At 32.8% G+C, this 27,404-nt stretch overlaps 1 protein-coding gene across 2 annotated transcripts in view; it reads right to left on the bottom strand.

Annotated features, from left to right (window-relative positions):
* LOC148274894 (serine/threonine-protein kinase SIK2-like) overlaps positions 1 to 27,404 on the bottom strand; it is a 141,106-nt gene that overhangs the window by 74,651 nt on the left and 39,051 nt on the right. For both annotated transcript variants that reach the window (XR_015824173.1, XM_088236470.1), the window contains exon 2: positions 15,184 to 15,300. Coding sequence is in view for 1 of the 2 variants with exons in the window: in XM_088236470.1 (XP_088092596.1) it covers positions 15,184 to 15,300 (117 nt within the window). In the remaining variant the exon portion in view is untranslated. The remainder of the gene's footprint in view (positions 1 to 15,183; positions 15,301 to 27,404) is intronic.

Genomic DNA, 27,404 nt, shown 5'->3' with positions numbered 1-27,404 from the left:
AATGATTAATGGTTATACCTCAAAAGAGCTGACTCAAAAGGTTTTTTCTAATCAATGTGAACATGTATATAAAACAAGAAATAAACATGAAGTAAGACTACCAGGTAGGATAACAAGTACACAGAACTCATTGATGCACCGAGCTGTACAGTTATATTATAAGGAAATACCATTGGAAAAAAGAGAGCAAAAAAATATCATTTCATTTAAATGTCAATTAAAAAAACATGTGTTTAGCAGATAAATTTTAAAAAGTAATCTTATTCGTGTTAGCTTTATAGAAGTTTTCTTTTTAAGTGTACGTATATCGTTTGAAAAATGTTAATAATTAGGATATGTTTTAATAATAATTAGATATAAGTTAATATTAGGACATTCATTTATTATGTTTGTACTATTTAAAGACAAAATAAAAAAATAAAAAAAAGTCACCGCGTATTATTCTGTTATGTTATAATAATGTTGCCAAATCGTAAAAAATTTAATCATAACACAAAGGTTAGATGATAATAATAATAATCATGGGTTATTAACAAAAATAACAATTACTTTATCTACTACATACACAATTAGGTAATAGATTTCTCTGGATCGTGTCTAGTCTGCCTAACTAGGTATAACCTGTTTTAAGGCAGACATTTTTATGCAAAAATAAACAATAACATTACTACCTACTAGTTGATTTACTATACAGTTATACAATATTAATTTATACTTTATACATATATAATATCCGTAAAGTATCGGGCTGTTGGGTAGGGGGCGAACTCTTTAACATCCTCAGGTTTAACCAGTGGTCCCCCGAGTATGAGGCTCCTGGTCAGTTTACTTAGCGTAAACCGGAAATCTATTTTAACTCTCTTATCATCGGTTGATTCGGAAGAACTAGCAAACGTCATGCAAAGTATTTAGCTTTTATAAAAATCATTTAGGCTATTTTTTTTAATTTTTGCAATTTCCCGTAGGGCGAAACTTCCTCATTATTTTTTTAAAATACTGAATTCTGTGATATATCTTGCTAAAAAAATCGTAGAGATACGTGAGTGTTATCCAAATAAAGAGTAAAAACATATGGTGAAACTGCATTAATAACTCAAAAGAGCTAAATTTAGACTTACGACAATATGCTTCTGGGAGTGTGATAAAGTTATTTAAAATAAATAAATAAGGATATTGATTAGACGCCTACATTTCCACAATACTTTGTAGATTACATACAAATATTTCAATTAAATTTGTTTTAAAAATACGTAGGTAACATATTTATTTTAGGTGCTACCGATAAAAAAAAAGATAAAAGTGAAATTGTAATAAGAGCATAAGGTTCCAAGAGAGGAAACAATAATATGCTTGTTCATAGTATAATCTGCAGAGAAATACGTATTTTTGGTGATAAGATATGTTTATCACGCGTCTGTGTGTGTTAGTAATGAAAGGTTAATGATTTTGATACAATTCAAGAGTAGTAGTCGTGCAAATTTTGATATGATAAAGCACAAAATATTTTGAAATTAAATACATATTTTTTAAATACACATGTTGACATTAAATGGAATAACAGACGGCCAACTGTGGAACTGGCGTCGCGGGTTCGATTCCTATCAGTTGCGGGAAAAGAAACCAAGAAATATTTTCTCAATTGTACGTAGTTATGCAGATTTGGGTCGGGTTGTGGTCCCGTGGCTAGCGTTGCGGACTCGCGGATCATTTTATAATAGTGAATTATTTACAACTCTTGAAAATGGCCACCAAAATTTAAATATTTGGGTAAATCATAAGAGCGTTAATATTTATTTTTTCCTTAAAAAAAAAAAGAAAGCAGCCAGTCCATAATTTTGAAAAAATTAGATATTTATGTTATCGGGTGCAGTAAAGTCAATTCTATGTTCTGCTTGAAACAGCCAGACTGCTTTCATTAAAAAAACTGTATTAATCACCCTCTGAAAATGGTGTCGATCACAAAAAATGCATTTTTCAATTTGCAGACAACACAACACCCACAGCCCTAGGAAAATATTACTTATTTATTTTATTTTATTTATTAATTTTTGCACCACAACAGGCCATTGGGCCCAATTACAGTGGTGAATTACATCACAGAACACCCAGGGTTGAGAAAAATCACATTTTATTTTTTGTGTTCTCACCGGGAATAGAACCCGGAACCTTCCGTATGTGAGTCAAGCGTGTTGACCACTAAACCACGGAGGCTGCCAACGCTTGCGGTTCTTTAAAAATCATTAAAACTGGTCAAATACACAATTAGATTCTTGTTTGTAATATATATAAAAAACGAACGTATTCATTGTTTATCATTTGTTAAAGTCGAAAATATTCCAACTGTTGTGTAGATCTGATTATTCACTATTTTTACAAAGGTGCTATTAATAATAATCATAATAATAATGTTTGGATAATTTATATAGCGCCATTTTTGTGAAAATAACCTCAAGGGTACCACCTCAATTGCACTTTTCTATGACTGGCTGCTTTCAATATAACTACGTTCAATTGATCTGGATGTTAAGATATATTTTTTACATTTTTCCTCTAAAATAAAGGCTTAAATTTACCGTTGTTGATGCCTGTGGGGAGAATGATTGGTCTGTTAAACAGCCTACCGAGAGAGGTGGATCTTTTCCACGCTGGGATTACCAGCTTTAGACTCTTCGTCTCTGACTATTTATTTATTTATTTATATTACTGATTTCTTTATAAAAACGTTCGTAGATATTTTATATCTTCACATTTTTACATTTTAATTTCAGTAAAATGTAGTTGTACTTGTTTCATATAGTTTTTATGAACGAATTGTTGTACCCGTCGGCCTGTTCATTATAAAAAGCATTTTTGTAAATACTAACCATAAACGTACAGTGTAATTGGCAGTTGTGCTTTATTATACATTAAAGGAAATAAAAAATATACCTAGCTCTATTGGAGATTATTAGTTTTTTTAAATATGGAAAAATAATAAGTACGCCAACGTCGATAAATATTTCATTTAAATATCGGTAGCCAGGTGGAAGAAGGAACCATCTGTATTTTTTTAGGTTTTTTAGCTTTCAACAGTTTTAGTAAATATTTCAGTAAAGTTTTAGTAATATTTAAAATGATTAACAAAACATTAGAAAATATTGGTTTGTAGATTAAATCAAGGTCTCATTTCAGCTCTCCCGAAATTAAAAAAAAATACATATGGTTCTTTCTGCCATCTGACTGCTGTTATATTACTTCACAAAAAATAGGCAGATGGAAGAATTAAAGAAATGTGGACGATTAAACATAGGCAAAAAAGTTAATTTTACACTGTACCTATCCAAAATGATTAGTTAAACCTGTCGTTGGCAGGTTTAAATAATCATTTTAATTGGGTACTGTGTAAAATTAGTTTTTTTTGCCTAAAATTATGATCTACGTAAAAGCCTAGAATTTTCTCTTACAAATTACTTAATCTTTTGAGATGTGCGCCTGATTTATATTTGCATCTTTTTATTTGATTTCAAACACACACACTCACAACGCGTACAAAGTTTTCACCCGTTTAATGTGTAGGTGCATACGTTTATAATAATGTTTAATGTAATAAAAATTATGACTGTTTGTTCCTTAAATAAATAAAATAAACATTGGTATAGATACGTGTAATTATTTATATTCATTTTCGCTGTACAATACCGATCTGCATTATTAGTTATTTATGATGATTCGAAAAACCAAATGTATTTCATTTTATAATAATGTTTAATGTATTAAAAATTATGACTGTTCGTTCCTTAAATAAATAAAATAAACATTGGTATAGATACGTGTAATTATTTATATTCATTTTTGCTGTACAATACCGATCTGCATTATTAGTTATTTATGATGATTCGAAAAACCAAATGTATTTCATTTTATAATAATGTTTAATGTAATAAAAATTACGACTGTTTGTTCCTTAAATAAATAAAATAAACATTGGTATAGATACGTGTAATTATTTATATTCATTTTTGCTGTACAATACCGATCTGCATTATAAGTTATTTATGATGATTCGAAAAACCAAATGTATTTCATTTTATAATAATGTTTAATGTAATAAAAATTAAGATTGTTTGTTCTTTAAATAAATAATATAAACATTGGTATAGATACGTGTAATTATTTGTATTCATTTTTGCTGTAGAATGCCGATCTGCATTATTAGTTATTTATGATGATTCGAAAAACCAAATGTATTTTACTAATAAAGTTATTAGATGACTAGATGGCAATGAATAAGGCAAGTATGGTCACACTTAAATAAAAAATGTACTGTATTTACTGAGCGATAATAATAATACTCATATCGCCTTGACCGAAATAATTTAACTCGTTTCGTCTGATCGGAAATACCGTATGTTGGATACTCCTTCACGATAAATCATTATGGCGAGAGTTTAGACAAAAAGCCAAAGAGAGATTTATACATGTTTTCATCGAAAACAAAATGGTTTCATCGCTCGCGAAAATATGCCAGTTTAATCTTAAAATTTTCAAGGCTTTTATTTTGTTTGCTTCCTAGATAGAACACAATTCTAAAAGCTAAGATGACAATGTCTAAAACACAATACTTGGTGAAGGTCCAAAACAGCCAATCAGATCCATTCCAGCCGTACAACGGTCTAAGGCAAGGTGATGCACTGGCATGCCTGTTGTTTAATATTGCTCTAGAAAAATCCACAAGAGATGCAGGAGTAGAAACAAAAGGAACCATGTTTAGAAAGACCACCCAGATATTAGCCAATGCAGATGACCTCTACTTAATCTCCAGAATTATCCAGGAATTAAAAGATGATCTCTTAAAGCTAGAGATGGCTGCAAGTGACATGGGTCTGAAAATAAATACATGTAAAACTAAATATATGTTAGCAAGAAAGTCACAAATAAACTATGCACAGCAAGCAATTGACGTTGGGTACCACATAGACAATATTGTCAACTCCTTTAAATATTTAGGTTCTGAAAGGACCAATAATAACAATTATAGTACCGAGATTAGAGCGCGGCTATCGGCAGCAAACAAATGTTATTTTGACTTGACTTAAACTTCTAGGATCCAAACTGCTCACTAGAAAAACTAAGATCATTATTTACACAACTCTCCTCAGATCAACAGTCAGAAAAGATATGAAAATATGGTTTTAGTACTTGAAAGAAAAATATTAAGGAATATATTTGGTGCTGTCAACCAAAACGGAGTGTGGAGAAGACGGTTTTATCATAAATTAGAGGCACTATATGGCGAACCCAACATTGCACAATTCATTAAAAAAAGGAGATTACAATGGTTGGGTTATGTGTACATAATGAATGAAAATCGTACCCCAAAAATATTATTTATACCACTCCGTAAGGCAGACGAAGCAGACGCAAACCAAAATTATGATGGCTGGATAATGTGGAAAGTGACATAAGAGCAATTGGCCTGACGAACTGAAGAAGATCCACAGGGTGCAGGGAGGAATGAAGACAGATTCTGAAGGAGGCCAGGGCCCACAACGGGGTGTAGAGCCACTGATGATGAGATGGATCACAATATTGTGTCAAAACTGCTAACGAACTGTCTATCCAGGATCGTGAGAACCTGATGCCTTGTAAAGTAGGCGAGCGTAATTAAGGCTATTTTAAATAATCAGCAGTATATTTTATCCAAGACTCATTTCGTTAAACTTCAGTTTGCATGAAACTGCAGCGCAATCGTTCGTAGTATCGACGTACAAATAAAAATAAAGTAGCAACATCTCTACTATTTTTTTTATTGGAAGTCATTTTTTATGGTGATATCCTGAGGAATAATAATCTGAGTGATTTCCCTTGCCTTATCTGATGGGTTTTCTGAGAGGATTGTCTTCTCTTTGCAAGGTGGGTTCAGGTATTTGGCCATTCGCCCTGTCACTATCTGCATAGAAGCATATCTTGATTATTTTTGTTACACGAAGGTAAGATGATCAGTTTTACGCATCAGGTACCAGCCCAAGGACTATGAAAAATTCTAGTGTAAAAACACTCTTTTAAATAATTATTTCATTTCAACCATGTCGGGAATCAAACACGAGATCTTTTGGAGGCGCGATGCAGAGGCCTGAGTTAAGATCTATGCGACATCCCATCGGTGATAGGTAATAAAGAACTCACACGAGAGGTAGTATCATACATGATCAATATAGTGCAGGCAATTTGTAAAATAAACCAAAGTAGGGAACGAAATGCCGAACACTCCTCTAGTGGAGCGGAAGGCCTGTTGACTGCTGCCAACAGGCCGGCTTCTCTTGAAGAGTTTTAAGTAGTTTCTTCTCCACGTGAGCAAATGCTGATAAGTCCCTGGTCAGCCCACATTAATATATCCCTCCTGATCCTAATAGTTTAGATAAATTTTAAAATATTTAATTGCAAAAAAATCCACTTTTTTAAATATAAACCTTGTATATTATAAGCAAAGTAAATAATAAAGCAACTCCCATATAAAAAAATAGTTTTAAAAAATTAAAAAAAGACCTTTTGCATGGTAGACAAACGCGCTGACCATTACACTAAGAGGCCGACAGTGATCCAATACATTTACGATACATTTAGTAATACAGTGATACAGTCGTGTTAACACGAAACATTGCTGCGAAAAATCACTCGGAATAAATATTTTACATTTACCTGATGCACGCCAACCGCGCTAACCAATATGCCACAAGTTGGACATACAATACGTTTGTGAAAAAATACATATCAATAAATAAAAATTACTGAATAAAATATTTGTATATAACCACTTACCGACATTTATATGTCTACCGGTTTCGAGATGTACCCGTTAGTTTGTCAGGACACTAATAAAATCAAGATGCAAAACCCACTATACATCTTCACCATCGTTGTTGCACAAAAATATAAAACCAATACGAAATGCATTTTAATAAGCAACCCATACATGCACTGATTAGGTTATGAAAATATTTTATGATGTGGGAGAAATAGTTAAAAAAAGAGGGACGGGTACGTCTCGAAACCGGTAGACATAGAAAAGTCGGTAAGTAATTATATACAAATATTTAACAAGATTTAGTAAAATGTTTGACATCAAAGTTAATGTTAACATTTTACAACTGAGATGAAGAACATTTAAGAGAAGGTAATATAGAAGTCTAGGCATCTACAGGGCTTATGACCTGTCAATGGCTGGTTTAAGTGGCCACTTTACACACTGTGTAACATTCACCATTCTGCCTATATTTGAACATCTATATTCCTTCAATTCTTTCATCTGTTGATGTTTGTGAAGTTAAAGATGTTAATATAAACAGCTCCCCAGAGAGTTGAATCCAGTCTTTGTCTACAAAAATTTGGACAGACTCAAAATATTGTTGATAAATTACCTGGTCCATGAAGAAGTATAAAAATTGAAAAAATAATATTTTCAGGCGTTGCCTAGTATGTAGGTGAAATAATTCAATTAGATGAATCTCACCCGCATAAATAATGGTTTCAGCTCTTTAACTTCACAAACATCAACAGATGAAAGAATTGAAGGAATATAGATGTTCAAATATAGGCAGAATGGTGAATGTTACACAGTGAGTAAAGTGGCCACTTAAACCAGCCATTGACAGGTCATAAGCCATCTAGATGCCTAGGCTTCTATATTACCCTTTCTTAAATGTTCTTCATCTCTGTTGTAAAATGTTAATATAAACAGCTCCCCAGGGAGTTGAATCCAGTCCTTGTCTACAAAAATTTGGACAAACTCAAAATATTGTTCAAAGTTAATGCTTGAAATATCAACAGTAAAATATAATTTATGCAGAAATGTAACACTCTGTATGTAAGCTTTACATCTGTGTGAGTACTGTGATGGCCTCAACTTAGGCTGCGTGACCAACCGTTAGAACTCAATTAATTATGTTAGGTTTTTACTCCGCTGACCCAAAATAGCTTTATTTATGTTATTTTTTGACAATAAATAATGAATTTCCATTGTAACTAGGTAAAAACCATTTGTTTATATTTTCATATAAGATTTGCAAATTTATCTTTTAACACATATCTCCACGCTGGATTGTGTCACATAACTTATATGAAAATATAAGTTATTACGTAATCAGAATACTCAGATTAAAATATTGTTATTACGTGGAAAACTTTCTTCCTTTGTGCAATTACTGAACGAAATTCAAGTTTTACAACCTCCATTTTGTATTCTACGTACCTATTTGAATATTACGCATTTCTTTATCAACCATCTACCGAAGAATTATAATTGTCTAGAATCTGCGTACGCGCATCAAACTGAAGCCGACTAAACTACTCATAAATTAGTAGTTTAACGTTTTGGCCATTAGTTACTCCGCAAACGTAGCTTGGTACGCAACTACCGACTTAAATTCAATTATGCTGTGCTGTGCCGTTTGTAAGTGTCAAAATATTGTTGAGATTAAAAGGCAATACGGTAGGATCACATTTCACGTGTAAGTAGCGAGTTCACAAATAATATTATTTAAGAATTCGATTATTTTATCGTCTGTCAGATTGCTAAATAAAACAAGGAAGACATTTTGTTAGTATCGCCAGGGTGGTCGATTTTTTACCCGGCTTTCTTTTTTTTTTTTTTTGTTCTTATGATTTACCCAAATATTTAATTTTGAGGGCCATTTTCAACGGGTTGTAAATAACTCACTATTAGAAAATGAGAATCAAGTTGGGGTAGAGTAGGATTCGAACCACGGACCTTTGGTCCGTGAGTCCGAGACACTAGCCACAGGACCACAACCCGATTCATTCATTAAAACCTTAGTATGATAGTAAACGGTATTAATTTACTTATTTTCTAAATGAGTATGTAATTTTTTTTTACGTTTGCCTCATAAAAGTACCTTTTTTTTATAGTCCAGTCAGCAACATTTTTTGTGGTAAAACATAACATAACAATTCCTCAAAATTTTCTTTTATGTTATAATAGTATTTTTTGTAGTCTGGTAACGTTACGTGGCCACTTTACGCATGCGCGCAGGCGGGATGTCAGATTTTTGGACACAGTAGTATGCACACATAATTCTACGCGCCTTCTGGCATATATTATAGTTTTATGCCCTCTACTGGCCTCTGCATTACATTATTTAGATTCAGTTTTGATATTTTTCCATCCGTAATTTATTTTGCGTTATTTGATATTTTTACGTCTGTACATTAGAGTGGGCGGATGATGTGCGAAGAGTTTTTTTTTTTAGATATCAAAGTGCAACGGGTCTAAAAAGTTGCATTTTGGATCACATTGAACATGAAAATATTTTTTTTAAATATTCCATACTACTTTTGGCCTTCAACCGAGGTTTGAAGTTTATCACTGTCTGAAAATTTTGTTAATTATCTAATTAATAAAATAATTTTATTGTTAGTAAATATATAAAGTAATCACATTAAAAATTCGAACACGTTTTAAAACTACCGTAATAAAAAAAGATTACTCTCCGCGGAACTGATTCCGTTGAGCGCCTGGCTAATATTGACGAAAACAATGGCTCATTAAAACAATGCTACCCATTTATTACAATTCGAAGTGCAACTCACGCCCTTAGATGCTTATTGAATAAGGTTTAATGCACAATATAAAATTTAATTGGAATGATTTTCTTACTGAAATGCGAAATGACAGCCGGTTTACCGCAAAAAATCGTATTTTTCGAAAACTTCAAGCTCTGGTTGAAAGCCAAAAGTAGTATCGAATATTTTTTTAAATATTTTTTGCATTCCGAGTAATCCAAAAGGCAATTTTTTAGACCCCTTTCATTTCAAAATTCGGAAAAAAAAAATACCGCCTACCCTAAAGTACATAGATATATGTTTTATGCAAATAACCTTTGGGGTACTTGTGCCTTTACAAATATTTGTAAAGAAGTACCTTCAATACTAAGATTAAAAAAATAATATTATACAAATATGTCTAGGAAAGTTTTTGCAATTTCGTTGGGTAAGTAGAATACTATCACAATGTCAACATTCGTGATAATTACATGCTGAAATATATTATTATGTTTTATTGAATTTTACTGTTTGAGAAGAAACGCATAAAATACATGGCATACGGCTTTCATGAAGTTAGATAACATTCACATATGTACATAAATAACTACCGAAATATAAATTATACCAATGACGGGTCATAAGCCCTGGAAATGCCTAGACTTCCATATTGCTCTTTCAAAAATGTTTTCTGTCTATGTTGCAACAAAATTATTTAATTTTGTTAATATTTTCTCAAAATGTTTAGGTAATTCCACATTCATTAGGAATTTAAGTTCTGTTTGAGGCGTCTTTGGGTTTCAAATCACGAATACAAAATACACGAAACTTAATTAAAATATAGTTTTCAAACGCAAGATTTTAATGTACAAATATTTTTAGAAAGGAGGTTCATAAAATTTACGCTTTAAGAACTTTAATAATTTTAATTAAACCGACTTGATTTTAAATAGTTTTATCGCCTTACACGTGGTGTATTCAAAAGTGTAGATTATAACAGGTAGGTAATTATAAACGTGTAAAGAACGTCCTAATTATGACAACAAACAAAAAATTAGAATAAAAAATAATAGCGGTAAATCAACACCTTTACATTTTTTTTAAATACATCATTTACACTACTTATTCACTAACTTTCAATGAATTTAAAGTCGGTGTACGTGTAAAGCCTTAATTATCAAAAAGGAAAAAAATTAAGTATGTAAAAATAATAATAATAATTGGATAATAATATATGAAAAGAACAACATTAAGAATCCAGCAAAGAAATAACATTAAATACTTTAATGAAAAAATGCATATTTGTAATAATAATTAGAATATTATCTATAAAATTTAATAAAATTTATTTCTAATGAGAGGGAAAACATTTTTGAGAAGGGAATATAAAGGTCTAGGCATTTACAGGGCTTATGATCTGTCATTGGCTGGTTTAAGTGGCCACTTTACACACTCCAGTCAGTCCAGAGGAAATCCAGCCAGTCTGCAAGCATTAGGACATAATCGAAAATTGTTGTATAAAGTATAAGTTAAATTACATAGTGAATTATATCAAATTATGAGCATCAAATTGAACGGGTTGATTTATAATCCCAACATTTTGGAGAGCTTAATATTATTTCGACCCTGGAAAAGAAAAAGTTACCAAGAGACTTTAGCAACATTGAAGAGCCAATTAAAGTTTTTTTTTTTTTTTTTTTAATTTTAAAATAATAGAGAAATAATTGCTAGCTATCTAAGAACAGGGTATACTCGTATGTACAATAAAGAGATAGTTAGCAATAAAATTTTGATTTCCCTATTGTAAGAATGAACTTGTACTTTCAGTTTCGGCCAGTAAAACGAGTTTTGGCCGCAGTCACGGTTTCGGCCAAAAATTGGCGGGTGGGAATGTGCATCTTACAGCTCGTGACTCGGCCGCGTGACCTGTGACCTTTAATTTGTTTCGCCTTTCGGTCGGTGAGTGTTGTTAGTGTTCACGATGTCAGTCAGTCAGTAATCGTGCATCAAAAAACGGCGAAAAAATCAGTTATTGTATTACCATTTTCAAACATAAAAAATAAAAAAACTAGACTGATTTGGTGATTTGTTGAACATTTGTTGAAATTACTTTAAAGTTCATAATTTTGATTGAATATAGCGTACATTGAAGAACTGTTACACACGAGTATAAATTATATGCATAACATAACAATGAACCATAATGCGCTAAAAATAAACAAATTTACTCATCAAATTTATGCCTTTTGTTTCATTGTGTATTTTATTTAACACTTATTTTATTGAACTCGTAAGGTTTAGCAATAAAACGCTCTGGGCGTTTTAAAGTAACTTTTAACTTACGAGCAGTGTTCAGAAAATAAGGGATTTTTTTTTAATTTCGTGGGTTTGGAGAGTCCGATTGTCAAATTAAAAAATAAACTATGTTGGTATACATGCTTTTGAAGTATGCTAAAATTTTCAGCTGTATTCATTGCTTACTTTGTCTGTGGCAGCCACTTAGGTAAGACCTGTTTTTATGAGCTCGGCGATTTTCGTTTGTTTTATAAAAATGGATCAAAGAATTTGTATGAAATTTTGTGTAAAAAATTAAATGATGTGTTACAAGGTGTAAAATGTTAACAAAGGGTGAGTCTGCCATGAGTAAAACACGAGTTTACGAGTGGTATAAGCGTTTTCAAGATGGCCGTGAAGACGTTGAATATGACTAACGGCCCGGACGCCCCAGCACATCAACAACCGATGAAAACGTGGAAAAAGTTAATGAAATGGTTGTGAACGATCGCCGAATCACAATCAGAAAAGTCGCTGATGATGTTGGCATATCGATTGGCTCATGCCATGAAATTCTTTCGAATGTTTTGGGTATGAAACGCGTGGCAGCTAAATCTGTTCCAATTTTGAATTTCGAACAAAAACAGCGGCGAATGTAAGTTGCTCAGGTGTCACTAAATGAAGTCAACGACGATGCAGAATAACTAAAACGTGTTATAACAGGTGACGGAACATGGGTTTACGGATATGACGTCGAAACTGAGGCTCAATCCCAGTGGAGGGATTCTGGATCGCCAAGATAAAAATCGCCGAGCACGCCGAACACGTCCAACCTTAGCGGCTGCCATAGATAAAGTTAACAATGAATACAGCTGGATTGTAGCATACTTTAGGGGAATGTATACCAACTATTATTCTTTTAATTGACAATCGGGACGTCGAAACCCGCGAAATTTAAAAATTTCCGTTATTTTCTGAACAAACCTCGTATTCAAATAAATTTATGTTTCGGCCGAATTAGAACAGAAGTTGAAAATCGGTTTTAGTATAGGTTTCGGCTAAAAATCTTGTTTCGGTCGATCCTTAATACTCAACTAAAATAAACACCGATTTTGTCCGCACTGAATCAGAAAATGTAGTGCTCTATGCACTCTCTATGCGCTATGCAACATTGGGTATGAAACCGGGAATAATTATGGTGACGAAATGATCTTTTTCTCATGCCATATTGCTTCCCAAGAATTCTTTGTAAAATATTTTCGTAATTATTAGAACGAAATATTTGTGAATGTACCAAATGTCGCTGTGTTATTAAAAATGGCGTTTCGCGATGTTTCAACATGCAGAAAAGCAAGAATTACTCTTGCTGGAACAATGGGGCATTGTGCCAGCAGTCGCAGAAAAATCTGTGTAAATTCTCGCATCGTGGTGACAAAAGACACCATTTTTGTTTACAAATATGTACCTATCCGGATTTTTGGGTTTTAAAAAATGAAAAATGACATTCGGAATACAAAATTTTGTTTTCCGACGAAAATAAAAATTGAGGCCGTATTACATGGTTAACTCTTGTGTGCCTGTGGTGCAAACATAAGATACAACACTTGATATTATCTCGTATTTAATAATTTAAATGACGAAGTTGTATTTTTTGTAATCTACACACCGGATTTGGGAAGTAAAATTTGTAAAAATATGCTGGATTTTAATGCGAAAAATATTTATCCTTGCCCTGCAAAAAATAATTGAACGTAGAAAGCAGAAGCTCTAAAAAAGTGAAACTGAGATAAAAGCACGTTTGTGAAAAGAGGGCATAATCAAATCTTCACAGTTGGAATGTTTCTGACTTTGACGATCGATAAATAATGCGTAGTAATAATCTTGATACTCCTGTTCTGGTTTCTGAGTTGGCCCTTAACGTACCTGGCTACCGCACCCGTCACACGAATCTATCTCTTTTCCATGTACCCACAGTTCGCACCAACTATGCACAGAACTCTCCTCTGATTAGCTTGACGCGTAATTATAATTTATTTTTCAATAACATAGACATATTTAACTGCAGTAAACTCACTTTTAAAACAGAAATTAAAAAACTATTATTTGAAAAAAAATATGTTTCGATATAAAAAAATAAAATATTTTTACATTATAAATTCAAATTGTTTCTATTCACTCATATCAAATACATACTTACCCTGTCCCTAAACCTACCCTCACACCCATATACAATCACACACATATTCACATACCTACCAAAACCACACTCCACTTTTTTACACACGCAACCTCACACAAAAAAAAACTCGCACACATGCACTTCTATGAATTATATCTAACTGAACTGGATTTTTATAATTGTATTTATGTGGAAAACTGATTTGGCTTTATTTTATGTTTTTTTATAATGTTGTGTATATTTTTTTGTATTGCTGTTGTTTTTCTTAATAAACAAAAAAAAATACATTAGTTTTTTTTTCTTTTTACTAAAAACAAGAATTTTATTACGTATTTACCAGTTTTAATGATTTTTAAGTACCGTAAGGTTTTTCTAGTGCTGTGGGTGTTTTCTGCAAATTGAGAAATGACGTTTTTGTGATCAGTACTATTTTCAGAAGGTGATTACTACAGTTTTTATGTATGAAAGCGGCCAGGTTGGTTTTAACAGAACATAGAATTGACCCTACTGCAGCCAATAAAGCCAATATCTATTTTTTTCAAAATTGTGAACTGGCTGCTTTCTGCATAACTACGTTCAATTATACGAATGAAAGTGATGCCAATACGACAATAACACTGTTTTACCGCATAACAAAGAGCAAAGAAGACAGAAACGCTGTTCTGTGACCGGTGTTTGTGTGAAAAAGATAAAAACAAAAGAAGAAACTCGTTCAATCAGACGGTTTTTGGCAGCAAGCGGGAGTGCACGCTAGTTATATAACAGGCGTATTTATTATTTAAAATTTATTTTGCACTAACAGGCCTAAAATATATTATAATGTTTATACATTATGAAAATGTAATTATTTAACAGTATTTTACTGTTTTTTTTTTTTGAATTTCTGAACTTCGGAATATTCTATCTTTTGCTTGAGGTAACACGATGTTACATCACCGCGTGTAAAGGTTGTTTTAAGAACAGCCTTTTGAGAGGTAGGGAAAATGAACAAAAAATTAGTCATAAATCTAAACGGCGTTATTATTTGTCGTTGAATCATCAATTTGGCCATATACGTAGCCGCATGAAATAGAGAAAATACACTAATTAACCACTGTCTACCCCCGCGAAAAGATTCAGAATAGCACCCTAGAAAACAAAACTTGGGGAACGTTAATATGATCAATTATTTTATAAATGAAATACTTTCTTACCTGATAAAGCTTGATGATGTGAGGATGATCCAGCCTCTTCATTATGTCTACTTCTCTGTACACCTTTTGTAGATTTCCTGCGTCCAGTTGTGATTTGTCAATGATCTTAATTGCTACCTGAAAACAATGAAACGAGACATACTGTTTAAAAAGCATTGTCGACGGTCGAACTGCTCGTAAAATGGATAGTGGCAGTTAGCAATCAAGTTATCTGAATATTTGTATTTTTTATTATTAATAAAACATAATACACGAACAAGATATTATACTTCCGAGGCTTGTATTCTGAACAGAATTGCGCGCAAAGAGATCGTTCTGTAAGCGTGAATTTAGTGCGTAAATACGGGTTGAAAATGCGTTTCCTACGCGCGCTTTTGCGTTTAGAATACCACCTTAGGAGTTATATCAGTTAAGTTAATTAATGATTGACTCCTAAAACCTTGGCATTAATCCCCCACACCTTCACAGTGGGAAACTACGAATTTGAAGTGATCAAGTCCTTTACGTACCTAGGTTCCACAGCCATCAGTAACAACAGTACACAGAAAGAAATCAGAGGGAGAATAATGGCTACCAATAGTTGCTAATAACGCGCTTCAAAAACAATTACTATTAAACTAGTAATACTGTACAAAACTCTGATTAAACCAATCCTGACTTATGCTTCCGAAACCTGAGTTATGACAGAGAATATTAAAAGAACCATTGCAGCTTTCGAAAGAAGAATCCTTAGAGCTATCTAAAGCCCTGTGTGAAGAAACAACCGTTGGCGTCGTCGCTACAATGGAGAGCTATACGATATCTACCGAGCGCCCGATGTAATCAACTCCATTAAGGTAGGACGCTCGACGCGGGCTGGACATATAATTAGAATGGACGACGAAAACCCCATAAAACGCCTAACTCTCTTTGTGCCACAAGAAAGAAGAAGACTAGGAAGGCCCAAAATGCGATGGATGGACTGCATCAGCGCAGATATGACAATGTTGGAAGTGAGGAACTGGAGAGGAAGGGCAGCAGACCGGCAAGAGTGGAGGAGACTCCTGGATTTTAATTTAATCTGGCTGAATCATTTCACCCACTAGGCAATGCCTAAAATTACTTTTCATACTACTACCACCACACCATTTTACATCAGGGGTAGGCAGAGAGGATGGACCGCCACAAGCGTCTATCCTGACACACATTTCTAGCTTCTTTCACATTCATATATCTTATACGTGCACTTCGGTTGTATCTATTTTTGACGTGACCAGACTTAAGATTTTAGTTAATCTGGTCATGCCACATTTTTCTTGGTCGTCCTCGTCCTACGTCACCGTTCATTCTCGCCATTCTTTCGTCGTCCATTAGTTCTACATGACTAATCCATCTTCGCGACCCTTTCTTAATCTCATCAATCACACCTGTGTCAGATTACTTCTTCCTATACCAGTTTATCATTTATTTTCCGTACATAATGGTGCATAGGGCACTAAATTGGTAGACCAATTACAGCGTTTTGTCATCATTTTTGTTACATGAAGGTAAGATGATCAGTCTTGCGGTTGTGCCATTTCAGGGACTATGAAATATTCTAGTGTAAAAACATATTTTGAAATAAACATTTTGTGTCGACCATTTCGAGAATTGAACCCGAAACCTCTTGCATGGTAGGCAAAAGCGCTGACCACTACACCGCGAGGCCGACACTGCCAGTTAATCAACATAATCAATAACTCCCCAGGGAGGATATTAAGCCTGTCTGCTAACATTTGGACATACTCAAAACATTATCAACTTGATATTTTTTAAATAATTTCACAGCCGTTCAAATGCACACGGAGTTTTTCTGGGTTATTATTCCAGATTTGGCAAGGCACAATATCAAAGAAGAATTCAATTCGCAAATACAACTATGTTTAATTGTTTGAATTACGAGTATGTATTCAATGAAATCAAATTTTCAATGAAAGTGAAAGTAATGACACACTTGTGCGCCATGTTTAATATTTATTACATGTAAAAAATCACGTCCGCCTTGTCTCGCAAAAATACAAAACGGTAACATGTCATTTAAAATGGCGATATTCTAAAAACAAAAGTAAGCAAGTACTTGTAAACAAATGCTTCAGCTGTGCCATTCATATGCCAAGTTAATTAACCGTGTCTGCTATGTTATGTATTATTCATACGGTCAAAGTATGAACGTCGGTGAAAATGGGCCGCCATTTTGGAAAAAAAACTGTCGGTTCAGTGGGCGGGAAACGCGTTCCAAATTCGAACAATGAACCTTTTCCACCTGTACACAACACGTAGTATATATTAAGGCACCATGATTCCTTCTTTGAAACAGCTTGCCTAGAGAAGCGAATAATAATTATAAACAGAAATGTTTTATTTTCCTAGGAAGCAACAGTTCAACACGTGTACAATAATATTTAAGTGATAGATTAAGAAACCTAAGAATGACATAAACAAAGACCTAACTATGTTGACTAAATGGACAAACACAAACTTACTTACACTTAATGAAAAAAAATGCAATATTATCCATTTTGAAACTAGAAAAAAATGTCATAAAGTAGATGCTTACATAAATAATGAACGACTTACTGAAATTGAACATGTTAAATACTTAGGACTAACAATAGACAGACAATTAACATGGACAATTCATATCAACAATTTAATTAGCAAAGTGGCGACATTATCGAGTCTTTTTTAAAAATCAAAAATTTTATTCCAAAAACGGAAAAAATTCTAATGTATGAAGCCTATGTAAAAACTCAAATATGTTATACGCAACTATTATGGGGAGCAGGATATCAAAATGACATAAACAGACTACAAAGACAACAAAATAAAATTTTAAAGTTAGTATATGACCTTCCCTATTTAACTGCAACTAGAGAACTTTTTAAACAAACTAAGCAATTAAATATAACTGAACTCTTTCAACTAGAATCATTAAAATTTATCCATAAATTAGCCACTAATGTAATTGTAGACGAAGAACTAAAACTAGTAAAAAATTGTAGTCAACATGGACATAATACGAGAATATCAGACAAATGCCATATACAACTTTCTAAAACAAGACAAGGACAATCAAGACTAATGAACCAGGGACTGAAATTATACAATAAACTACCAGACAAAACTAAACAAAAGACTCAGACAAACTTTACAAACAGAGTATAAATGAAAAATGTATATATTATTTTATGTAAAATGAATGTTATAATCCGTAATGGTTTATAAATAAATTTTCAAATAAAAAAAAATAAAATAAAAAAAAACGAAACTAAAAATACATGAGTTTGTTGGTTTGTCCGTAACACCTCCAAAATGAAAAAAAAAATTGGGCACGTCTTTTTAGATGCAATTTTCAGTTAATCAGTCGTAATGTGAAGCCAAAATTTTCAAGATCTTCTTCGGTATAAAATATAACTTTTTAACGTTAAGTCGTAGCGACTTAAGTATTTCAAAATTTTCCCCGATTCTATGTAAGTCTTGAAATTTAACAAAAACGTGTATACAAATTACGGGATAATACAAATCAAATTAAATTTTAAATCGTCTGAGCAAGGTCCGGAGAAAAATTCAACAGCAAGAAATTTATGGACGTTTTACGTGATAATTAATTTTAAATTTTTTCACAAATTAATTAAGATAAATGTTTTTATTACGAAGAGCTCGTCACGTAAAAAATACTATTTTTAGATAAATAATTATTAGAAGGTGAAATACAAAGTAAGTAAACAAATCTTTTTAAACATCACCCGAAATAAAACATTAAATTTATAAATAGGAATAAAATTAACCTTTACTTCTTCAAAAATAATTTTCAAATTCAATCTACATATATTTATCCGTTCAGTTCTCAATTTTAATCAATCATCAGGCTAAAAATAATTTATAAGCTTTTGGATACAAATTGTATGTATTTATGAAATGTAAATGACAGAATTGCCGATATTTACGATGCGATAAAGGAACCTCATAAAAGCTACTACAGTTTTTTTTTATAAAAGTACGTGGCAAGTTTACTATACAAATTTCTACCGACAAACCATGGTGTATATTCGTTCAACATGTCACTTATTCAGCAGTTCAATATTTAATTCTTAATATCAAAAATATTTTTCACTTTAAAGTACGATTATTATTGACATTAAAAAAAAAATTGTATTTAGAGTTCCGTCGACCGGTTTTGAGATTACTACCTAAGCCTTAGTGCCAAGATTTACACTAACTTAGAAAACTGCTCTCTTGTAAAACTAAGAATTTTGAGTTGTCACTATTATTCCTGGGCTGCGACATAGCAGGTACAGATAAAATATAACCATGATATCTATTAATTAAATTGCATAAAAAACAAACCGAAATTTCACAAAAAACGCCGTAAATGTGCTGAAGTGAACAGTCTTGCAATTAGTTGTAGAAAATGAAACTGTACAATGACTCAGTAAGTAAAAGAAGAAGTATAAAAATTGGAAAATTGTTTTCAGGCGTTGCCTAGTAGGTGACTTGGTTCAGCCGGATGAATCTCACCAACGTGATAAAGGTTTCAGCTTTTCTACTTCACAAAATTCAACAGATGGAAGAGTTAAAGAACGTTGTTAACAGCGTTGTTAAATGTTGATGAGAACTTTCCTCTATTCGCAGCTGACAGAGGGTGCCCCAGGACTCTATAACAGCTGCGGGTGGATGGTGGGCTTAAGGATCTCCCCTCAGATGGAAGAGTTGAGGATATGCGGATGTTCAAAAATGGGCAGAATGGTGAATGTTACACAGTGTGTAAAGTGGCCACTTAAACCAGCCGATGACAGGTCGTAAGCCCTGTAAATACCTAGACGTTCACATTCCCTTCTCAAAAATGTTTTCCCTCTCTGTTGAAATAAATTTAAACATTTCAATTATAATCAACCAGAGAACGTAAAAACAAAAATAATTTATTTTAAAAATAAATGTTATTCTTAAATGTAAAGAGGTTCACAAAAGTTCATAAAAAAAAAAAAAAGAGAAAAGGTTAACAAATAAATAAAATACTACATAAAATATTTACACTGTTTGTATCTCCATTCTTTCATAAATAAAAAATATGTATAAAATAAAGCACCAAGCGACAGGAATGTATCCTACACAAAACATTTGTGTAATTACATACTTATATTTAAACACAGTCATGCAAAATTGATATTAACATTACAATTAAATCATTTTTTAGCTGGCAGGAAAAATGCATTATGCAAACTCGTGTGTGTACTTAGAACAATTGATTATTGCAATAAAAATGGTACTCGGATTAAGTTTTAAAGTAGAAAATGGGACAGATATGTGAGTTGACGTCATTTGAAACAAACCAATAATCTGAGACAAAAGAAATGGCCGGATTGTACACATTGGGTGATTTATACCTGCCAGTACAATATTGTCAATACTATTTATTAGTTTTGAATATGTCTTACATCTATAATTATAAATTATAATCATTTGAATACGTCAATTCGCACCGCTTTCAAAGAAATCTATCTGCCGATTTCAACGATTTACGTCACTATGTATTTATTTAGCGATTATTGGTACAGTTATACATTTTTGAGTAAAACAGCTATTTCAGTTCACACAAGGCATCTTAAAAATACACAAATGTGTGATATTTTTAGTGGAATAATATTATTACGTAGATGTGCCAACCGAATAACTGTAATGTTAAAAAAAAGTATAATTTTGAATGTTATGTTTTCTTAGCGAAACTTGACAAGGATTACAATGATACGATAAAAAATTCCGCCGTATATCGGTGATGTAAGTCCGCATTTTTCATAAGAAAATACTATTTTTTTTAAACACTGTATACATATAAGGGCGGGCATATTACCCTTAGGCAATTTCTTCCTACCTAACCAAACAGTTTAGTTTGAGAAAATTATAAGTACGTGGATATATTCTAGGTATTATTAATACAGAATCTTTTAATTTTATACAAAATTTGAACGAAAAAATAAACTAAAAATCTACACTATTCTATGAAGAGAGAAGAAGGGGCGGGAAGGAAAAAAATATATTTAAGTAAAAAATGGTCGGAAATATAATTGGTTTAGTGTAAATTCGAATGAATGTTATGAATTGACTCGCAAAATGAATAATATAAGTATCAACATTTAAAAAAAAAACTGAAGTTGGTTACAAAGTACCGTAAACCGACGAAGTAAATAAAAAAATTACGTATTTTTCAATTTTCGGTAGACAACTTATATCGATAAACGCCGATAAAACTATAAACATGATTTATCGCGATCGAAGACTTGTCGAAAAATGAAAAACATTATATTTTAAAGATATTTTTAAAGGTTATATTCGTTCACTTTTATTTTAATTTTTTGAAAGGGCGATAAGTTATACATTTATAGAAATTTTCCAGGCCGTCATTGAGAGCGTCGAGAGTTTTAAATACCTGGAAGTATATGTATATGAAATGACTGCTATCAGATAGAGCTGAGAGTGAGGCTTGGATTAACAGATAACAGTACGAAGGCTGTCTGAATATCAGATGCTTATTTAGTCAAATCAAATGCTACCCATACATTGCCTACATATCTCCCATTCCTCTCCCCGAATCGCAGAACCTCACTACGGCCCAAAACAGCGGAATAATGAATTTTGAGAATTGGCGTCTCAGAAAAACGCTGGGTGCGCGGTGGTTTGACTTTGCAAGGAATGTTACGGCTGGATGAGCCATGTATTACAAACGCCTCCCTCAGCCTCAATCACGCTTGCTTAGTTTACAAAGCATCGGAGTCTTGCGGTCCTCGGGTTGTCGGCAGTTCACGTCTGAACTATAGAACGCGGACCTGACTTCGCGGACCTGACTTCTGATTTCCACTTGGGGAGTGGTCATGAAATAAGTTAATTTATAATTTAAGAAAATTTGACATGGTGATTGGTACTTAAAAAAAAGTCCACAATATAGGAAATACGCAAAATTCTCTATACAGGCAGAATTGCTATTTAAAACTAATAAAAAATACTTTAAAAACGAACTTGCATTTTAATGTACCTGTTCGGCTTTCCGATTATTATGCAGTTCTTGGAGGATCCTAAACAACTCGTTTCTGCCTTGTAATTTATTGGAATCTAATCCCTGATTGGTGTACGATAAAGTGATACTTTTCATACTTCGAAATTTCACTAAAAAATATCAAAAAACGTAATCCCATAAAACAACTAGACAACCAACAGCGTCAGCGCGTTTGCCTACCATGCAAGAGGTCTCGGGTTAGATTCCCGACATGGTTGACATATATATGTATATTTTTAATATGTTTTTACTGTAGAATATTTCGTAGTTCCTGGACTGGTACCTGGGCCCCGATTACAATGGGAAGTTTACAGGATTATCTTCGACTGTCTATAAAGAAAACCGATATTTGTGTACAAAAATGAGTATATTTGCATGAACATTCTATCATAGTATCTCCATCGGTAACCTATAATTGAGCATGTTCAAAAGAAAAAAATGTACGCATATTCTGCTTTTTATACATAAAACTAAATTTTACTTTGTATATAAAATTTAATATAAATGTTAACTTACCATTGTAATCTGGACCCCAAGCGTAAGACTGATCATCTTACCTTCAAGTAACTAAAATGATCAAGACACACTGCGATTGGTTTTGCCAATGCAGCGCCCTATGCACCATTAGGTGCGGAAAGGGAATGATGATGATGACAAACAATTTTTATTGCTTTAAAAAACGCAAATTGATTTTTTTTTAAACTGATTTGCTAAAGTAAACCTGAGTTAGTGTTAGTCTGAAAAGTCTCCTATAACGAGCCATGTCGAGGGTGCATCATTGAACCTGGCTTGGACACGTGCTACGGGTGCCCCAGAACAACCTTAACCCAAGTTACCTCTTCTTCATGCCTGCGGGAAGAAGTCTCGGAAGGCCGTCGACGACGACCTTTCGGATTTATTCGGCGCAACTAAGGAACGCGGTATAGACTTGGGAAAAGTCGAGAGTGCTGACTGGCTATAGGATCTCCCGAAGGCGTCTGGTGATGTCCACATGCTCCGAAAAAGAAGAAGAAACCTACACATTAATTATTTCTCGCAGAACGACAATTATTTGCTATAAGACGGAGTTTGAATGTGTGCGATTATTGTCTTTCATTACAATACCGAGTTCCGTACTCGGCTCGGTGTATGCTGACAGACGTTGTGTTGGTATTGACTGTCGGTACATGGAAAGTATTCGTGCTACATATAATTTCGTAATGACGCATGCGCTTCGCATACTAATCTCAACTATTTTTACAGCCGTCTTGCGTCAGTAATCCACTTCCTACCAGAGGTCAGTATCAGTCAGTATTCGATATAGCATTATATATTTACCGTGGGTGCAAATAACAAAGCCCCTTAGCATCATTATCTACGTCTTTCCGCCGATAAAACTGTACCGAAAATAAGGAAGTTTAGTGTCTTTATTTGTTTGTTAATAGACTATTAAATTACAACAAAAAAAATATTTACAATTTTTATATATCGTATTATCAGCGCTATGATTTTTAAAGTTTTGTATTTCTGAAATAACTCCGCGTGTGACGTCAGAGGATTTTTTCTGTCTGCCAACCAGATTGGTTCGTTTAAGGTAAGAACACCGAGAACATTTTGGTCTTGATAAATTGGAATTTAGAAGACAGATTTTAGACTTGATATATCTTTATAAAATAATTCATTGTAGTGTTGATTCTACATTTTGTTTAGACCAGTGGTCTTCAAACTCAATAAGAATGTGAGCTACTTTCAGAAGTTGAATTTGTCTGGTCAGCTACCTATACAAATTACCTCTATATAGTTTCTTATCATCGGCCCTTATAGTAACATACATAATATTTTTAAATTAGTTTAAATAAATAAGAACACCAGATTAACAATAAAACATAAAATGCGTACTTTTAATATTTATTAATAAGTAAAATAATAATTGAAAATACGTATGATTAAAAATCAACAAAAAAATAAAATTAAAAATTAAGAGTAAAATATTTAAGGTTCATACAGTAGACACTATTTATAAAATGAATTCTATTATACAAATGTATAAAGAAGAAAAAATAAAAGAATTTGAGATGAATAAGTCACTCAGATACCAACATAATATTAGAATTCCTAAATTCCATACAAGTCATGGTCAAAATAGCTTTGTCTTCAAAGGTGTAAAAAATAATAATAATCTTCCCAATGAACTAAAAACTATTAAAAATAATATTTCAATAAATAAATTTAAAGTTAATCTAAAGAAGTTTTTTGAACACGTGTAAAAACAACATTAAATTTTAATTAGTATGATTGTATAATTGTTTTATGTTTTTTCTTTATATATCTTATGTTTTTATTTTTCTTTTTCATGTAATCGTATTAAAAATTATATAAACTCTTATAAATAAACAACTAAAACAGTGTAAGTCACTCTCCAAGCACAAGAGTAAGTCTCTTTTTTTGGAGAGTTACAGTGATAACATTTACTAGATGTGTAAAAGTAGATATGTTAAGATTTTTACAAAAAAATTACTTTTTATAAAATTAATTAATAAAAAATAAAAATTGTGAACAGAATGGAATTCACTTTCCTCCACGTTTTTTTCAATACTCGGAGAGTACCTTGTAACTCCCATCCGAATGCAATTATCAAGATGTAAATCTGTGAGTCTGTTTCTATATTTACTTTTAACAACCTTCATATCGAAAACGTTGACAACAACCTTTTAAGCATTTCGTTGAAATTTAGAACATTATTGATTTATTTTCGAAGTTCAATAATAAAACTTACTAGGCAAATTTAATATCCTACGCGAGCCACCGAAAAGGCCTAGGCGAGCTACCGCTAGCTCATGAGCTACTGTAGGGGCGATCACTGGTTTAGAGAATGTACCCCTGAATGTCCCCAGTCGGCGACTAAGATCGTACACAACATTTTATCTTCCAACCTTCAATAATAATATGGCGCACATTAATGCATCATCACGTATGTTAAGATTGTTTAATAATGTAGAACGGCACCTTTCTTCTCAATTTCCCCTTAGCATTGCTAAACGCTGTATAAAACAAAATACGCAGCAGCATTGGGAGGATCATCACCGATCTACAGGTAATATCACTAAAATGTTTTCCTCAACGCTGGCTGATGCAGCAAACTTCTGTCATCATAACCAAAGTACTTTCGAAACGACTCAAATTTTTACCGGACATGGAGCCATGAAAAGTTATCTATATACATAGGTTTAAATTAAGGACTGATGACTATTGTCCATGCGATGATATTTCTTCACAGAGCATCGAACATTTGTTATTTCAGTACCCATTTTTCAGTTTACAACGCCATAATCTTGAAGCAGAATGCAGGAAAGATGGAATATCCTTAACAGATATCCACACTGTAGTTAAAAGAAGTTATCACGCGCCATTGTTCTTGAACTTTGCAACAATGGTGATTGGACTCATAAAGGTAATAAACCAAAATCAGTGATCGAACATCCCATTTTCAAGACAAACAAAAACGATTTTTTCCGAGTACCTTAGCCTTGTACACGTAAGGCTACTAAATACAGGAGTCCAAATATATATATATATATAAATTAATGTCAAAAGTAACGCTGATATTGATATATTTATAATTATAATTATAGGAAAACTGTAACGCAATTTATAAAATCAAATAGTCACTTATGTTAGTTAGGTAAAATAATTTGTAATAACCTGTTAGTAATAATTTATTGTAATTACTTTTATAACAATCATAGAAATCAATTAGGCTAGACAATTAAAAAAAATATCTATTATAAACCTTTTTTCTTTATTTGTGCATGCTGTGTTCACATATAATTGATGAACAACATCTAAAATAACAATTTGTGATTATTATACCAATGGCATAATATGTATTGTTTATTGTTTGCGAACCAAAATAAATAAAATAAAATAAACCGGATATCCTTCACACCTCTCATATCATTGGTTGGTTCATATGAACCAACGAAGTCGTTTAAAGAAGTGCGTTTTTATTCAAATATTTATAATTTTTTTCGTACATTTTCAAGAAACTTTGCAGTTAGTACAATTTAATGCTCTAGTTTTTACCGAGCGCAAGATAATATTTTCTTTATCAAATTTCCCGTAGGGCTAAAGTTCCTCATTCGACAGTTTTACATTACGAAATACGAGCAAATTCGTTTACGAACAATGGAACCATCTTTGATAAGAAATTATTAATTTCATATGTTTGTATGAAGAAACGTCAGGCCGCGTTTCTTTTTAAGAAAGAAGACCTACATATTGCCAGATCATCATCGAAAGATGCCGATACTTACTAACATAAAGACTGATGTCAAAATATAAATACACCTATGGACAAAAAAAAGTTCGCACTTACCCCGCTATACGTAATTCCCAGTTTACCTGACTATATTTGTTAGAAACAATTTTATTATTTAACAATTGCTTTTGTTTATTGTTAAGGAATATATTGGCTACACATTTAAAGTCATTACATTTTTAAAAGCTTTATCAGTCTTTTATAAACTACGTCTGAAGAAACATCGCTACGAAAATATGGAGAGTTCGTGTCAAATGTCTATCGCGGTAAAATCGAAAATTATTCACAGGAAAATATGTCGAATTGTAAAATTTCTCGTAGAATCGTTTTCTCGGAGTGTTTTGTGAGAAAGTTTTTTAAAGAAATTTGTGAAACCGGCTCTCTGGAGCGAAAAAAGGGAAGTGGTCGGCAGCGCAAGACAACTCCTAGAGAAGATCGGCTGGTTGCCGAGCTTATCAACCAAAATCGTTTTCTTACTGCTGCAGAAATACACGGAGAAATCCAGTCTACGTGCCAAACCACGTTCTCGGTGAGGACAGTTTCCAAGAGATTATTGGAGCAGGCGTTCCAAGCAAGAAGTCCCACAAAAAAACTCCTTTTAACGGAGAAAATGAAGAAGGCTCGTCTAGATTGGGCCAAAATGCACCAAAATTGGACAATAGACGATTGGCAACAAGTCATTTTTTCCTATGAATCTAAATTTAATGTGTTTGGTCCAGATGGCAAGACGATAGTCCGGCGAAAACCTGGCGAAAGATTTCACCCTAAATGTATTACCCGAACAGTAAAGCATTCACCCTATGTCATGATATGAGGGTGCATGACCGCTCATGGTTTGGGTCTACTACAGATAGTCCA

Source organism: Micrasema longulum, unplaced genomic scaffold, assembly GCF_059751315.1.
Source record: "Micrasema longulum isolate JH-2025_06_02 unplaced genomic scaffold, ASM5975131v1 h1tg001559l, whole genome shotgun sequence".
NCBI lineage: Eukaryota > Metazoa > Arthropoda > Insecta > Trichoptera > Brachycentridae > Micrasema > Micrasema longulum.
Note: the sequence above shows the minus strand (reverse complement) of the source record. Positions and strands in the feature narration are given on the sequence as shown.